General features: G+C 40.4%; 2 protein-coding genes across 6 annotated transcripts in view; one reads left to right on the forward strand and one right to left on the reverse strand.

Annotated features, from left to right (window-relative positions):
• The window catches only part of PTBP2 (polypyrimidine tract binding protein 2), a 42,563-nt gene extending 38,143 nt beyond the window's left edge, over positions 1 to 4,420 (reverse strand). For 2 of the 5 annotated variants that reach the window (XM_071565840.1, XM_071565838.1), the window contains exons 1-2: positions 4,199 to 4,363; positions 2,631 to 2,661 (exon numbers count right to left, since the gene is read on the reverse strand). In XM_071565840.1, the coding sequence (XP_071421941.1) occupies positions 2,631 to 2,661; positions 4,199 to 4,206 (39 nt within the window). In that variant the 5' untranslated portion in view covers positions 4,207 to 4,363. Of the gene's footprint in view, positions 1 to 2,630; positions 2,662 to 4,198 lie in introns of those variants that run through there. The other 3 variants (XM_071565843.1, XM_071565839.1, XM_071565842.1) reach the window with 3 other exon arrangements.
• LOC139676575 (homeobox protein ESX1-like) lies at positions 4,272 to 4,628 on the forward strand. The gene has a single exon (XM_071565667.1). It carries the CDS (start codon positions 4,272 to 4,274, stop codon positions 4,626 to 4,628), a length of 357 nt encoding a protein of 118 aa, XP_071421768.1.
• Positions 4,629 to 16,585: the final 11,957 nt, after the last annotated feature.

The following is a 16,585-nucleotide window of genomic DNA, read 5'->3' on the forward strand; positions in this document are numbered from 1 at the left end:
AAAGGGGCAACTTACAGAAGTTACTGTTAGAAAGAGACCAGATGTCTTTTACTGTAAGAAGTTATTTTTTATCACCAAGGACATGTTCCCCATGCCACTGCTGAAAAGACAAATCTGGATGCCACCTCTAAACTTCTGAACACTTCTGAACTTCAGTCTTAGTTCACTGTTATAATGTTCCATATATTTTTTGCTGTCTACTGCTACTATCATGACTAAGTACCATTGAACACAAAAGTTGTTAACTCTGGTTACTCTTTTATGAACGGGTTTAAAAATATAACTAACACGCTCACTTTTCTGTTTGAGAGAAGAAACCAGGCAGACAATAGGTAAGGTAATTTTCAAATGTGGATTGACATGACTAAAGATAAAATAAAGCATATTTTCCAAACAGGAGTCTTGTATCCAATTCATTTCTCTAAGTACAACTGAATATACAACAAACATGCTGTATAACTGATCACCATATTTACTGTAGGTGAAAAATCTCAAGAAAGCATTGGCTGAAAGTAATAGCCTGGCTAGTTCAATGTCCCCCAGGAAAATCCCTGCCCACCATCCAGTCACAATAAAAGCAGCGTTGAAAGAGCATTAAAACTGCTGATAGAATTCCTTGGATTCAAAACTTAATCCCTACACATTTCCCCAGCACCCCAAAACATAACACCAAGGAAAGGCTGGATGAATCATTCCAGTTGTTTATATACACCTATAGATAAAGTAATCCTCAACTTTAAAAACTTTACATCAGTATATTAAGAGCAAGGAATAGTCACCAGAGAACAAAAAGGAAAAATGTTTCACATGGCCTTCAACAAAACATGAATGAAGCTGGCATTAAGCCTGCTACCCACACTGCATACATCAATTAGCAAGAAATTCCATTTTCCATTATTAATATCTTGAGATAATTACAGAAGCTCCAAAATACATTCCAGTTTATTCCTCCCATATTTAACAGCTTTGTTCAGAAAAATCATCATCCTTATTTATTCCCACTACTTGCACACACACATTGTTTTCTTTTAACATCTGGACAAGAAGTCTATTTTTACACGGCAAAGAGCACAACTTTTTGACACTTCTGTGCCTTTCTTTGTATTTATTACTGCCATCAACATACATGGCTTGCCTTCTTTCTTATATTTGTAATATAACTTTTATAATCAACAAAAAGAAGCAGATATTTCATCTAGAGTGTCTGTTTCATTGTCTGGCCAGTATCTGAAAATAGGGTTCCAAAACTGTAACATATTTCATAGCACTCAAATTCTCAGAGACTGAAGTCGCTCATAGTACAGAATGAAAGGTGTGCAGAGTCCATTTACTTCTCCTGAAGTGAGAATGTCAGAATTCAAGGTTCAAGTAATATATGGTTTACCTGAGACTGTTTCTTCACTAGACATGACTGAGGGCAACTTACGGGGGGTTTTTTGCCCCAAAGCTGTTCACATGGATCAGTTTACTGCAGAAAAACTTGGAACTTCTTAAGGTATTCCTCCAAACTACTAAATACATTATTAAATTTTAATCAGTTAATACTTTGTCCTCCCAGGCAACAGAGAAACAATCATGCCAGTTCATAGTTCTACTGTGACCAGCTCCCACTGAAGTGCTTCAGTAACTACACTTGACTCTCGATTCAAAGTGTGACTTTAAGCCCGTCTCCAACGCTGCACAAACATTCGAAGCCAGAGGGGTCCAGAATCCACATAACTGACTTCTTACAGCTCTTCCAAGAAGGAAGCTTGCTCAGAACACAATACAGGTACATCTGACAGAACAGCTGCTGTAGCTACAGGCTGGCTGTATTATATAAGGACTAGCCCAAATCCAGCAGAATCAATACTGAAGCTGAGCAACAGAGCCCTACCAGACGAGGCCTGCCTTGGCAAGCAGTTAACACAAAACAGCTTCAGGTGAAAAGACAGGTATGTAGCACAAGCTAAAAAGTCCCTGAACACTCGTGAAGAGTTAACTCTATGCACTAGAAACGTTTACATTCCTACCTCTGAAATAGAATTGCCCACAAGCATTCATAAAGTTCCACTGTCCCATATCTTTGCTTTCTCAGTCTGTACTGTGAAGTACCAATCTAATTCCTGAGACAAATTTGAATACAAAAGTGAAATAAACAGTAAATTAACAACACTCTGGAAGCCTTTTCCTTGCTACATAAAATATGATAAGTTCATAATCAAACTTGAGAAATAAAAAGTATAGCAAAGCAAACACCCACTTCTGTGTCTATCTATTACAGGCAGCCACTTCTAAGTTCAGCTGTAACTGCTCTGAAAAAAGGAGGGGGAGGGAGAGAAGAAAACACGACTTTTACAGTCATGATGCCATAATGAGAAAAAAAAATGCAAAATTAAACTTGGAAATAAGAAGCTAACACCACTACATTAATCTAGAACGACTGTTTACAGTTCAGTGCCTAGAAAGGTCTTTTGTGTAGAGCCTCCAATTTACCCTTGGGGGATTTTTGGTTAATAAAGCATATACTGCTGACTAGGTAAGAGCTCACAATGACTAGCTAAAATCTTCCAATCTGCATTTACTGATGTTCAAAGTATTTAATTTTGTATCAACAGTTTGCCCCCTTATTTGTTAAGTGTACATCCTACCTTCACACCCACTGGAACATCAGTGACAATGCTGTAAAAAAAGACAAACAAGAACGTAAGTCAAACAATTTATCCTCAAACCCAACTCTTCAATGTATTGCAATGACAAAACAAGGAGGAAACAAATAGAGAACAACTTCCCCGACGAAGAAACTATTCCAGGAGCACAGCAGGACTGAGGGGGGAGTACAAAAGAAACCTACAAAAACCACTGAGCTACTCCAGCTTAAAGGCTTCTTCAAAAGAGTACAAAGTTTCAAGTAAACATTACTCCAGTACAGCCCTGTTAGGAAATTTCGTTAGAAAACTCAGGTCTCTGTACTACAAGAGATCATAGGATAGAAATAAATTAATTTAAAAGCAAGTACAGAACCTTTCACACATCTGTTAACCAGACAGATAGTTCAGCAACATATCCTGCCCTACAGATCTCACAGCAGAAAACAATGGAAACATTTTTCTAAATTAGCTTGGGGGGAAAAAAAAGGAATTGGCAGCTACATATATATCAAATTAATGAGGTTCATCTATTCAAAACTCTGCAACAGGTGTATCAAGGTCCATCTTTTTCTTTGAGGTTGTGACATCATCACGTAGTGTGTAACACAATCCTCAAGGAAATCTAAGTCTACGCAAAGGAAAAAAAACCAAACATGAATATATGAGAGCATTCCACAATGCACTACTCATTAGTGACAAGACTTCTCAGACAGGATTTGTAAAACCTAACATTATAAACACAACTAACCATAAAAAGCCTTTAGAACTCTCACAGTTGAGAGGTTATATGCTTTAAGCATTTCAAAGAGATGGCTTCTCTGTTTGAAGTAAACAACTTAATAGGAAATGTGCAAGCTGGAAGCTGTTGTATGGACACTGACCAGGGCTACAACCAGCAGCCCCATTTTCCAGGTCCAACAAAAAGCAGGCCTTGTGTGTGGTGCCTGCCCATCCTTCGCTGTCCCGTATGGTCGACTCCTTCCAACCTTCCCTTCTTTGGCGTTTACAATAACTCCGCAGCATATACAAAGACATCTTTCTACCTGGGAAGGGGGGAAGCCAACTGCCTTATTAGGCAGTTACTGAAAACAAAAGAGCTCGACATCTGGCTCCTGCTGGTATCGCTCCTCCCCTCCAGCCAGCTCCAAAACAAACCCGAGCCCTGCAGCGTGCCCCTCCTCACCCCAAGGCCGGGGGGCGACACGGCAAAGGCGAGGGAGGAGGGAGCGAGAGGCTCTGGGGGGACAGTGGGGGTCAATCGCGCTGCCGCTTCACGTCGAGACGCGGCGTGTCGGGCACTGCACTGAGTATGGGGCGGCCCAAAGCCCCCGGCCATTAAACGGGGGATCCAAACGAAGGGCCCGCGCTACGGAGAAGCTGAGCCCCGTCCTGTGCGGGGACCTCATGCTTCAGCCGTCCCGCGGCGGGGAGCCCTCCGCTCCCCACGCCCTCGGAGGCGCCCGCCGCCAGCCAGCGCGCCCGCGGCACCGCGACGGGTCCCACCACCGCCCGGCAGCAGAAGCGCTGTGGCCCGTCGTCCCCAGCGCCCCCAGCCCCCACTCACTCACCCGTCCATCGCCGAGCAGGGCAGAGCGCGGGCGGCGGGACAGGAGCCGCGCACACGGGGGAGGCTGAGAGAAAATGGCGGCCTGGCCTGCACGGAAACCGCCGAGCGTTGCCGAGTGCCCGGGCTCCGCTCCCGCGTCCCCGCCGCTACCGCGCACGCGCCCAATGCCCGCGCATGCGCCTTGCGCGCCGGTGAAGCTTTTTTGCCCTCAGCTGCCCGGCCCGAGCCGGATCGTCAGCAAGGCGGCGGCGGGGTCGGAGCTGTGGGCCCCGCCCCCGCCCCCCGGGTCCGCCCCCGAGCCCCGAGCCCCGCGCCCCGCCCCCGTCCCCCCAGGGTCCGCATCCGGCCCCCTCGGGCCCTGGGCCGGGCCCCGTTACGGGGGCCCGGATGCGGACCCCGGGGGGCGGGGGCGGGGCCTCGCCGTGCGGTGAGTGGTGGCTCTCGCTCCTCCCGCCCTGGCGAGCCGCTAAGGGACACAGGACAGGGCTCAGGCTGCTGGAGGCGGCGGACGGACACCGGAGGCTCCTGAGCCCAACACTTTTCCCGGTGGCCTCGCCGGGGCCGCGGCCGAGCCGCCGGACCCCCACGTGTTGAGTGGGCAGAATTCCAGCGCTTGGTGCCAGCGCTTCCCAGCACCGGGAGCTCGTCCCATCTCAAGGATGATGCCTTGAAAGATGCCAAAAATAGCTCTGAGCCAAATTAGTGTGGGATATAAAAAATGGTCGATTCTTAAATGTCTAGGCTTAGGGCTTTCAGGAATAGATGATGATGCATCTCCCCTGAACACTGATTTCCATGGTTTTTATAATATTGTCCACGCAATCCCCAGTTCACACATCTGTCACTCCAGCCCCATCCTGCCCCTGGTCACACCTCAGGATTTGATTCTGGGGGACAGTGGGACCCTTTCTTCATCATTTTTGTTTTTCTCAGAACACGCAGAGCCCTTGGAACTTTTCCAGTGTTGTTCAGACCCAAGGTTGTTGACTTACGTCTCGCTTTGCAGGGCTTTTGATATTCTTCAGCCTTCTACCTTGAAAAGAGTCTAAATAGCTGGTGGAATCTTAGACATTGATATGGGATATATACAATAGATTAACATTGAACTTAAGTTGCCAGAAATATTAACACACTAAATCTGTGTTTTACTACAGTTACAAGTACTTCTAAAATCTTTTAAAAAAATCAAAAACACCTGAGGCATCAGGGACAATGTTCAGAGGGCCCAGGGGCCCCGTCCCCACCCAGGGAGCCCTGTCCCCATCGCTCAGTGCCTGCAGCTGAAGAGTCAGAGGGAAACAACCTGTTGACTATAGAGCTGATCACTAATACTGTTTAAGAAACTCAGAACAAACATTCAAATTAACTATTGCAGCGAATTAGGTGTTTCCTCACAGAAATCTGTGTCGCCATCGTTCTCTGTAAAGTACCATGTCAGGGTACGAACTCGTCACTCTATGGGGCCATCAGGAAATACACATTTTCTTCCCCTTATTTTTTGGCCAGTCCCAATGTTTTATTATAAATCTCTAAATGTTTGATACAGAGTTTCCGGAAAGAGCTACTCATGAGACAATCCAGACTGCATTCAAACAAAAAGTCAATGATTTTATACCTATGAAAGAAAACTTGAAAATGTGATCCAAATGTTCCTATAAGATCCCAAACCCAGAATATTAGAAAGTATTCAAAACGTCTTCTGTGATTTATAAATTTTGATCTGGCAGTACTGGTTTCAATAAAAACTTTTCAGGAGGTAGCCCATTACTTGATTGCACTTGAATTTTTTCAGGTTAGTGTAAGTCCCTTGGAGTCTGTCACTGAAACTATGCAATGAAGCCTGATAATAAAGTATTTTCAAACAAAAAAACTATGCATACCTCAATAACTAGAAAATTTTCAGTATGCTTTAATACCTCTGTATTCTTCTTCTCTAACTGACCCTGTGAATAGCTCAATAACTGACTTAACAGGAGTACATACAAATTCTCATTCTACTCTGGGACTTTTATTGTTCTGTCCTGGAAAAGTCGCTGGTTCTCTGCAGCAACCAGTTTACTAGGTGGAAAATAATTATTAATGCTTCTCCTAAATGCCATTATCACTTGGATATCTGCAACTATCTTCTCTTTCAGAAACTGTCTTTGGCACCTGTCACTGACCACTACACTAAATGACTTATTATTCTCTTTCTTATAAAATCCCTTTTAAACCATTTCATTTGCTTAGATTGTTTATAAAGCTCATCATGCCAAATGCTGTTTTTTAGGGGTTTGGTTTCCACATTGTTATGTTGTTTTGTTGGGGGTTTTTGGTTTTTTGTGGTTTTTTGAAAGTCACTGATTGTTACATTTTTGCATATGTTAAAGTACTGTGATTGAAAGTAACCAAGAACATCAGAGATTTGGAATTGCTTTTAACAATCTCTATAAATTCAGTGTATTTTTATAGACATACTCCAAATATATGTAATTCCTGTATATTCTGACATGTTTAGTAGACTTTGCACCATTGGAGGTTGGGTTTATAATTGATTTCTCTCATTTGCAACTGTGTTCAGTCCTGTTTTTTGCCACAATGTACTGGGGATTTTTTGTCTTTTTTCCCTGTTGTAAATCTGAATACATCTTGCTTGGTTTTGTATCTAATCCTTCTACTTCCTAGTAATTAGGGGAACAGGTGTCTTTCTATCTGACTTCTCTGTCTCACTGCCTGACTTGCTTACCTTCTTTGTCTTTATAGTAATGCCATCTTCAAACCTGACTTTCTCTTCCATAACATTCCTGTTTTCTTCTTCTTTCATGACACCTACCAGAATGTATCTAATCAAGTGAGCTAATATTCATTCAGTTTATCCTCTAAGTTAGATGCTCTTCCATATAAGGGAGACTGAGGAGCTCCTGCTGAGTATTTATAGTAGAAAAGACACTGGAACTGAGTTTGCCAATCTGAGTTTGAAAAAACGTATGTGACTTTATAGAGCAAATCTCTGGTCCCACACAAACCATCAATAAAAGTGATAATTAATCAATCAGGATTTTACCTAGAGCATTTAATTTTAGAAGGGGAAAAAAAAAGATACCAACGTTCAGTATGTACTAATAAAATACCATGGCACCCTCTTGCTCAGTTGTTTGTGCAGTGTGGTATTCCACTTTCCTTTTCAAGTTAGCTTTGCCTTTTCATATGATTAGATCCTTTTTATTATGCTTTTGGATGGCTGATGAAATGTCTGCCATATTTGGGACAAACAGTGAGCTGATCAGTTTTCTCTGGTTTTGCTTTGATTTTCCAATGTTTTAGAAGGTCAGAAAAAAAACGTTGCCAAAAAACACCCCCTTGTCCTCAGGACCTGTCAACTTTCTGCTGAAGTCCTGCATCAGATATTTCAGGAGGCAGCTGTAATGTCCAGTAAAAGACAATCATTCAGTAACACTTCAATCAACACCACCCCCCCCTTATATCCTTGATCCATTTTATTCTAACCAAAATTTAAGTGAAGATACTATAGGTTGTTCAAAAGTTCCATACTTTTAAAAACCTAGTAATCTTACTGCTGCAATAATATTTTGTTTTCCAAAATTATTTCCTTTGATCCTTGATATACTTAGATGTTTCACTTTGATGGGTTGTTTCCTTTTTATTTGAAGAACAGCTAATAAGTAAATCTGTGTAGTTTGGTAGCAGTATGAGTAGTTAATGATGTATGCTTAGTGAAATATTGTAGGAATTAGAAAACACTCAGATATTTTCTGCTGTACGTTGTTCCAGACTGAATCTCTGATGCTGCTGGGGAAAAAAAACCAGCATCCACCTTCTCAGCAAATAGCTTGTCCAAGAATGTGCCTGAGTACTTTTTGACATCTGGAGCATTCTAAGGGAACAAGTTATGCAATTTGGGAAATCACTGTGTGAAAAATATTTTCTTTTGTTTGTGTCAAGTCCACTGCCTAATAATTTCTTTTGATGTCCACTAGTTCTTTTCTTTTAAAAAGTAAAGGGTAATTTTCCCTGTTCACCTAAATATGTTGCTCATGAATGCATATACCTTCAGCATATTGTCTTCAGTTCTATCTCAAGAGCCCTAGTAAATTTAATGTCTTCCCTATTAGAAGTCATTCTATGTTTTCAATAATTTGTTGTGCCTTTTTATACACCTTTCTTAATCTTATTCTAGAAAACCATAATGGTCCTCATTATTCAAGTTACAAATGTAATGGCTTTATATAGGTACATAGTAAATGCTTTCTGGTTTTATATTATTTTTCTTTTCTGATAATACCAATCTCATTTCCATGTTGGAATGCTACAAAGCCATGAGTTGGTGTTTTCACACCCCCCACAACTCAAGCACTCTTTGCTGTGTGGAAGCCATTCATTTAGATTCCGGGATTTTGCATATATATTTTGGTTTATTTTCTCCCTTGCATATTACTTCCATTTTTCAGCAAAGAATTCAACTTGCCATTTTATCATTCAGTCACACAGTATCATGAGAGTTTTCCACAATTCTTCACGGTCAGCTTTTGTTTTTATTACCATGAATAATTCAGCATCATCAGCAAACTTGGTCGCCTCGATAATCACTCTTTTTTCCAGATCATTTAAGAATATGCTGAACAGCACAGGTCCCTGTGGTACACTACCAGTGACCTCCCTCTACTGTGAAAAAAACAGATCATTTTTCTTGTCCCTCATTTAATATGTTTTAATAATGTAGTATTAATAACTAATAATTAACAATTTATTAATATATCAAAGAAAGTACCTGCTAGTACTGTATCAGCTTAGTTTCTCTCAAGAGCCTTGGGCAGAGAATTTCAACAAATGTTTTTTTTTAATTATATAATGTTTCAATCAGACTAGGTGAAAACTCAAACTTAATGACTCCTTCAAAGAATATGATACTTCTTAGTATTAGATGCACTTACACAGTACCCCTTTTTCCCTCTCGCCAAACTAAATAGCCCCATCTATTTAGTTACCCGGTGTTGTTAATGATAGTGTCGTTAAATGGCATTGCTTAGAACAACAGATCCTCTGGATATTATGGAAAAGGTTGATCATTTGGTTCACCAGTCATTGCTATATTAAACCACATTATTCTATCTTAAGCCAGTCTTTATCATCTTCATAAATTCCCCAGATGCCTTTGAGCGAAGTCCCAACAGTTATTAGCAGCTATTAATCTTTTTGTGTTCCTGTAAACAGTGTCCTTAATCAACATTTCTTTACAGCAGTCTGTGTTGATTTACTTTGTTCTCTTAACCAAAGTTTTGAAGCTATTGTGTAGCTCTTACAAGCACAGTGCCCTAAATTAATGTCTCTTTTTCAAGTTCAGGTCAGAACTCATTTTGCTGGTCTGAATCCCACAGGGTGCTCTCCAGCATTTTATTTCTAGCATCCTTGCTAGAAAGACAGCTTATCTTGGGCAGACTGGGAGTGTTACTGCTCTCTACCATATCAAACACTGAAACATGTGACATAGCTCATACTGTACTTCAGTGAATGTTCGTATGGATCCGAAGGTCTATTTTTGACAACTAGATTATTATCTGTCTGCCTACTTTCCCTCACTTTCTGGTACTATATCCACCTGGAAATTTATTTTCCACAGCAAATTCACCTTTTTCGATCACTGTGATTAACTGCTTGTACATTTACTTTCTTCAGGACTGGAGATCAGTTTTACTTTTTATTACAAACATTATATGCCATAGGTGATTGCAAATATCTTTCATTCCACTGGGTTCTCTTGGCTTTTGTCTTAGCTTCTTGGCGGTTGATCACGTTATGGGTCATGTACAGCCATGGCTGCAGCTCTGGGAAGAGTGTTGTTTTCCGTTATGGAAAAAACATGAAATGAATTTTTGTTTCTTTGTTTTTCTGAATGCAAAGGTGTCTGATGAGGCTATAAAACAAAGGGTGGAAGTTCTCTGCTCCTTAACCTAAAACAGTGTAAGGATTTTTCTGTTGTCGCAAAGAGAAGTGTAAGTGATGGCCTGGCACTACAAGACAACAGGCGAAATATTCCAGCACCAAAGCTCTGATTGCTCTCCAAGTACATTAGGAGAGTAATTTAATGGGTAATGAGAACCTAGTTGTCCCCTGCCCCCAGTATGGCTGAGCAGTACAGGTGAGGACTGCTCCCTTGATGATGGTGCTTTTACCAGCCTAGATCCTTGCATTGCCGACAGCACAGTTGTCCTGCCTACCAGGCAGTCAAAAAACACGTTAAAAAATCTCTAAGCATGGTACATTTAAAATCATTATTTTATGTGTGGGTTACATGAAAGACCCACAATCAGAAATGACTGGCTTGAATTCTTAGAGTCTGCTTCATTGCTACAATAGCTTTTGCCAACCAGTATTGCAGGTAACAAAGGTTCTCCATTTGAGGATGAGACAAGGTATGAATTTAGGGACTTCGAGATGATTTTTATTTTTGAGCTGAAGTGAAGCTGCTTAAATTTTGGCTAACAATACTCATATAAAGGTGTGGCTAACTTAACTGAGCTCAAGCATTTAGTCCAGCGATGCCCTGGCAAGCTGCTTTGAGCAAATTGGTGCCCAGTCTGGCATGATGTCTCAGCAAGTAGGTGGTGATTAGTAGCTGAGAGTCGGCGAAGATTAACCCCTGATCTCATATGTCTGCTTTGGCAGGGAGACTTTTCTTCTGTACCAGTGCAAAATCAAGCAGATCCATTGCTGCAGGTGATCTAAACTCATATAGTATCTAGACAGACTCACAGTCATTTTTATCAGAGAAGAGCCCCAAACCCCCAGCCCTCCTGCCTTCAGCTGCTCATTTGCAGCGTGAGAGCCTTTCCTGCTCTATGCCCTGCAGACAGGAGCAAGCACAGGCCAGAGGTTTCAGCCACAGCCAAACTGGGATAAATGCAAAATTAAAGGTTTATTAAGGTGTATTTTGACTAGCCCTCTATCTAACTCACAGACCAACATCAGACAGAATGCTTTATGTAACACACACAGTAGCCCAGTCTTGTACAAACTCTGAGGTTACCTAGTTTTGCAAACATGACCATTTTGCTTATTAAAAAGGTGACAAAAAAAGTAATGGACAACGCAATTTTAAAAAAAACCAAAACTGCAACACCAACAAGGAAGAGACTCCAAATCCCCAATAACATAGTAGTAAATTAAAACAATACTTTCTCAAATAAAGAAAGAAAACATAGCAATTTCAAAAAATGTTCTTTGCGCAGTTGGACTGAAATGGGACTTTTGCTATTGATTTCAGGAATACCAGAACTTGAACTCTGAACTCAAATAATTTAAAAGGAATAAAAAGTGTTTCACAGTAATTTTTAAAAGGCCATATAAGTGACAGATTGTTCACCTTTCCACTTTACTCTTGATGTTAGAAAATGGAATTATTTTTCTACAATTTTCCCACAATTGGCCTCTCGTAACATCCCATCCTACAGAAGTTCTTCCAAATGCTTTTGCATCTTATTTAGGAACAGCATTATATTCCTGGGCTTTTTTGATAGGGATTATTTTATGGGCTCTTACAAGACTGTATAAATTACGAAAAAGAATATCATAGAGAAAAAATATTTTCAAGCGGATGCTGTCCATGGTGGCAAAAGATATTTAAAATGAAAATCTTTTAAGTGTTACAGAAAAATGTCTTCAGAGAGGACACTCCAGAAATGTGATTGTTTTTAAAGAAATTAAAATCTTCAAAGCAGACACCTCTTTCTGTGAGGAAATCTTCAATGGGCCATTTTTCCACAGTGGGACTCTGAAAATGAAATCTCTTAACTGATATGAAAACTTTGAAAGCAATAAGCCATTCCTAAAACTGAAAGTAATATTTCTTTGGCAGAGTAGAGAGTGTTTTTAAAGAGAGAAATAACTGCACCAGCATCAATTATAGAGGTGATCAGTGCCTACTTTTCTTACAAGATATAGTTATTATTTAAAATGCTTATCATCATCACAAAGTTATTATAACACATTATTACAATATTTTTAACAATGAAAAGCATTGGTGGCAGCATATCCTTTCATGACTGGAGAGAGAGTTGCTGACTTAAAAATAGCTTCTTTTTTAAACATGTAAGAAAGTCCATGGAGTGGAGCTTGTTGAAAATATTTCTGTGAATTATATTCCCATGGAGTAATACCTTTTTTGGGTTTTGAGTTTTTCTTATTTGGTTGGTTGGTTTGCGTTTTGGGTGTTTTGGTTTTTGTTCTTTGATTTTTGGGTTTCTTCATGGTAGGAGTAAGACAGAAAACGGCAGCTTTGCAGTATAATTTTCCAGTTCAGAATAGTATAGTTTTTGTAATCTGGACTATTTTTACAGGATGGATATCCATTTCCCAGTGTTTTCCAACTGGCACAGTCCATGGAGTGCTTTCTGGTCAAAAGCTTTACAGGGAAGTGATGTAGGAGCATGGATGTGAAAACAAAATGAAGTAAATAGCCTACATACATAGCTTAGAAAGGAAACAATGAAAGGAGAATTTGTTCATTTTGCCATGCTGAAGCATCATGGGCTTTCAGGTGACCGCAGATGAAGCATTTCTTTGAGCAATGTAAGGAGATGGATCTATAGTATCATTTAAAGAGGCTGACTGGTGGGGAACTAGACAAGCTATTGGATTGTGGTGAACTGCAGCTGACCCAAAGCCAAGGGCAAGCCAGAATTATTTGCAGGGTAAGACAATGGCTTTTAAAGCATCCTGGAGAGAGACAGTCTGTTTTGAATTAAATTCAGAAATTAGAAAATAAAATACATATTTGCTTGCCTGAGTGGCCACTTTCTCTCTTACACAAAAACCCCATGGAAGCAACATTCTAGTCTTCTCCTACTCCTGGTTGTGTGAACATAGAATGGTGCCAACCACCCTCACACAGTTCCTACACTCAAAAATATTCAACAACATAGTGTCTCCTCCACTCTCCCTTAGTATCTTTCATGCTGTCTTCACAAACTCCTCACTTCAGGATTTGGATGTCATAAACACCCTTAGGAAAACGTAGCTAAGGTGATGCATTGTGGTATTCTGGTTTTTAAGTGCTTTACTGTACATACTTTTCTCACTGGTCTGTTTGTCTAGCAGCAAATTTAACTGGAATCACATAGGCATCTTTCTGTATTAAATATTCTAGATAAAATTATTCTTTCAGCTCTACTCAGCTGAAATACTTTTTAGCATATCAATTTCACAGAACTATGATTTCTGTAGTGTGCAGTACTGGGAGATTCAATATGGATACATAGAAGACAAATTTGACCCAATCAGCATAGCCTATATGACAGAGTTCTTTAATAAGAGCTTATAACTGGAGTGTGGGTTTGAGTTTTAGAAAAAAAAGACAACCACAAAAAGCAGAAGTTGCTTGCATGCTAAAAGGTAGATGTGAATAACAGTTTTGGTAATAGCAGAAAAAAAATTCCAGGTTGCAAGGACCAATTACAGTGTTCAGTTGCTTATACAGTCTTTTCTGTCACTGAATTCAGGCAGTCAATGCAGCTGGCAATGTTTAAAATTAAAGTAAAAGCTACAAATACTTTGTGAGACCATTTGAAGACAATCTGCCCAAATAGCTGCACATAAAAACCCTTCCGTAACACTGCCTCTCAAAACACCAAAACTCCTGAACTAGCCTGTAGGCTTCCCCTGCCCCGCCTTCCTGGGCACTGAGGCAGCAGCAGCCCACGTTGTGGACAATGGCAGCGTTCTCCACCTCTCTGCAGCCAGCTCTCAGCCCCCGGAGCTGCCTTAGGCTGGGACCTAAACTGCAGGCACTGTTGAGCTGTTCTGCATCTGAAGCTCTCTCAGCATTGTGGCCAGTGCCTCTTATCAGTCCATGAGACAATAACAGAGCCTCTTCCCAGGCTCTTGCTCAAGCCCAGGCAGGTAAATTTCCTCTCACCCTTCAAACAAGATTCTTTCAGAGGTGTGTGCCCCTGCAGCTGTGGAATGGCACAGCTGCTCTGGTGAGTGTGGGGCTGTGGCGTCGTGGCAGGAATGCCTGAATAATCATAACATGAGACTTCACTATCACAAGTAGAATTAGTGACTTCTGCCATGCCTGAGGCTACAAGGCTAAAAAAGCACCAGACAGCAATACATAAACTAATGTTCTGTGGTTTTTTTCCTGTTCCTCATGCTCCACAGGAATTTCGTGGTATGTTAGATGTAATTTAAAGTTGACCTGCTACAGCAAACAAAAATCTCAGGGTGAAGTAGGGGCATCAGATTGAGCCACCTCGATCAAATCCTTGTCAAATCTATCTCTTCTTGTCTTTTTAATTTGGAAATAATAGAAAAATTCAAAGGTTTTCGAGGAATTCAAATATTCCTCTCTAGACTACATGATATTTTCCATTTGAAAATTGTAATTTGCTCTATCACTATACAAAGCAAATACAGTTTCCTTTCTTTTGTAGTCTAAAACAGTTTCAGAAACGTTAAGTGATAAAAGACACATGAACTGACTGGAAATTTGGAAATGGGTGCTGAGTAAAAGAGTTACAGATTAGATACGGAAGTCAGAAATAATCCTGTTCTTAAATTCATTATGTATCCAGCATGGATACTATTTTTTAAAAATTTCAGTTTGCCAGCCTGAAAACTAATTTACTTTATAATCTCGAGAGTAATCTTCTGTGTACTCTGCTGTCCTTTAGGAGTGCTGATGTAGCTGGAGAACAAGAGCAGCTTGTCACACTGCATTACTAACCGTCTGCTTGCAAACTTCAGAGAATTTCTGGCCACATGTGACATAGTATGTTATTAAACTTTTGCAATATCCGAACCCAACAAAGATATCTGCATTTTCAGTATAAACAGCAGCTCTCAACTCCCCCGAGGAACGGCAGCAACTTTTAACAAATACCATCAGCAGTATCAGATGCAGTCCAGTGATATGTTAACTCTTCAAGGCTCGGACCACAGCAATCATGTTTGTGTCAAATTTACATGCCTGTATTTCTTTACTCAATTCTTAGTTCAGCTATCAGTCCAATATTGTGCTTGCTGTCTAATGTGGTACTGCACAGAAGTAAAATATGATTTTAAAAGGGCAAAATTGATAATTTACAACCATTGTAGGAACAGAACATGTAAAGTAGAAGTCATTGCCCTGTAATAAATAATCAAAATACTATATTGCTGCAGTCCTAGTGCAGGTTTTCAAAGGGATTGGAGTCAGGGTAGTCACATCCCTCCTGTTTTCTGCACAAGGGCAGTCAGAGTTAAGCCTTGGCCTCGGGGCACAGGAACTCACTGGCGTAAGTGAGAAGGGATCAAGGCCACTGACACATGCAAGTGCTTATCAGGGTGAACAGGATATTTGGAGGCACAAAAGATCTCAGGGCTTCAACCCAACCTGAGGCAATGCAGCTTGCTCCTATTAAAGGCATCCACTGCTGAACAAAATATGGCTCTACACAAACATCGTTCTAAAGCTGTTTACATATCCCTAGATCTTTTTTTCAGCTCTGTCTTATTATTTTAGTTCAGACAGAAATTGCCCCGCACTGATTTTCATTCTTATTTACATTCAAAATGTTGCTGAGATCATCCCAGACTTAAAACTTAGGGCCCACCAGATCTAAACCTTAAGAACTCTGGATTTTGATTGTCTAAGTCTGCTAAAGGTATGTTCTTAATGGTAGAGAAACAGCAGGCATACATGATCAGTTAAAAAGGAAAGGTTTAGTACACAAAATATTCAGACACTACGTATTTTTATTACCAGCAATGAGTAGGGTAAAACATCAGGTTGTCATTATAGTATCCTAGGTATGTTTGCTCCTCAGCTTGCTTCTTACTTGCAACATGCTTCCTCAGTCTACTCTGTCACTTTTGGAATTAGATGTGATGTCCTATTTAGTCTCCTGTTGAAACCATATGCAGCTGGACAATGCATCAATGGTGCAGGTTGAGAGCAACAAAAATGCAAAGCCAACAAAAAATTTAGGATTAATTTTCACAGTTTTCTGTCTTCTTTCAGTTGGCTTTGCTGCATTTTTCTGCTTAAGGACACAAGCAAAACGAAGCAGGCTTGACTGGATCACTATTCTGGAGAGGGTTGCAGTAAGATTTGAAGATTTAATAACAGATAGGGACCTTTCATCCAAAGATCACAAATGCTATACCAGTATAAATTAAGTCTCCCAAATAGTTCATAAAACATATAATAATTATTATTATTATATATCTTCATTGTTGGACAAACTGATTCATTCCAAGTTACAAGAGCAGCAGCATGGTACCAGAGGAAGAAAAGGAGGTTTAGGGTTGAGTCTAAGACTCTCATTGTAACTACAATGGTACCTTCAAAACTGTAATACATACAGAGGGATTCTTTGGTAACAGGACAGTCACGCCTTTGAATTTCATATCT

The sequence above is a fragment of the Pithys albifrons genome, chromosome 10 (assembly GCF_047495875.1).
Source record: "Pithys albifrons albifrons isolate INPA30051 chromosome 10, PitAlb_v1, whole genome shotgun sequence".
In the NCBI taxonomy this organism is placed as follows: domain Eukaryota; kingdom Metazoa; phylum Chordata; class Aves; order Passeriformes; family Thamnophilidae; genus Pithys; species Pithys albifrons.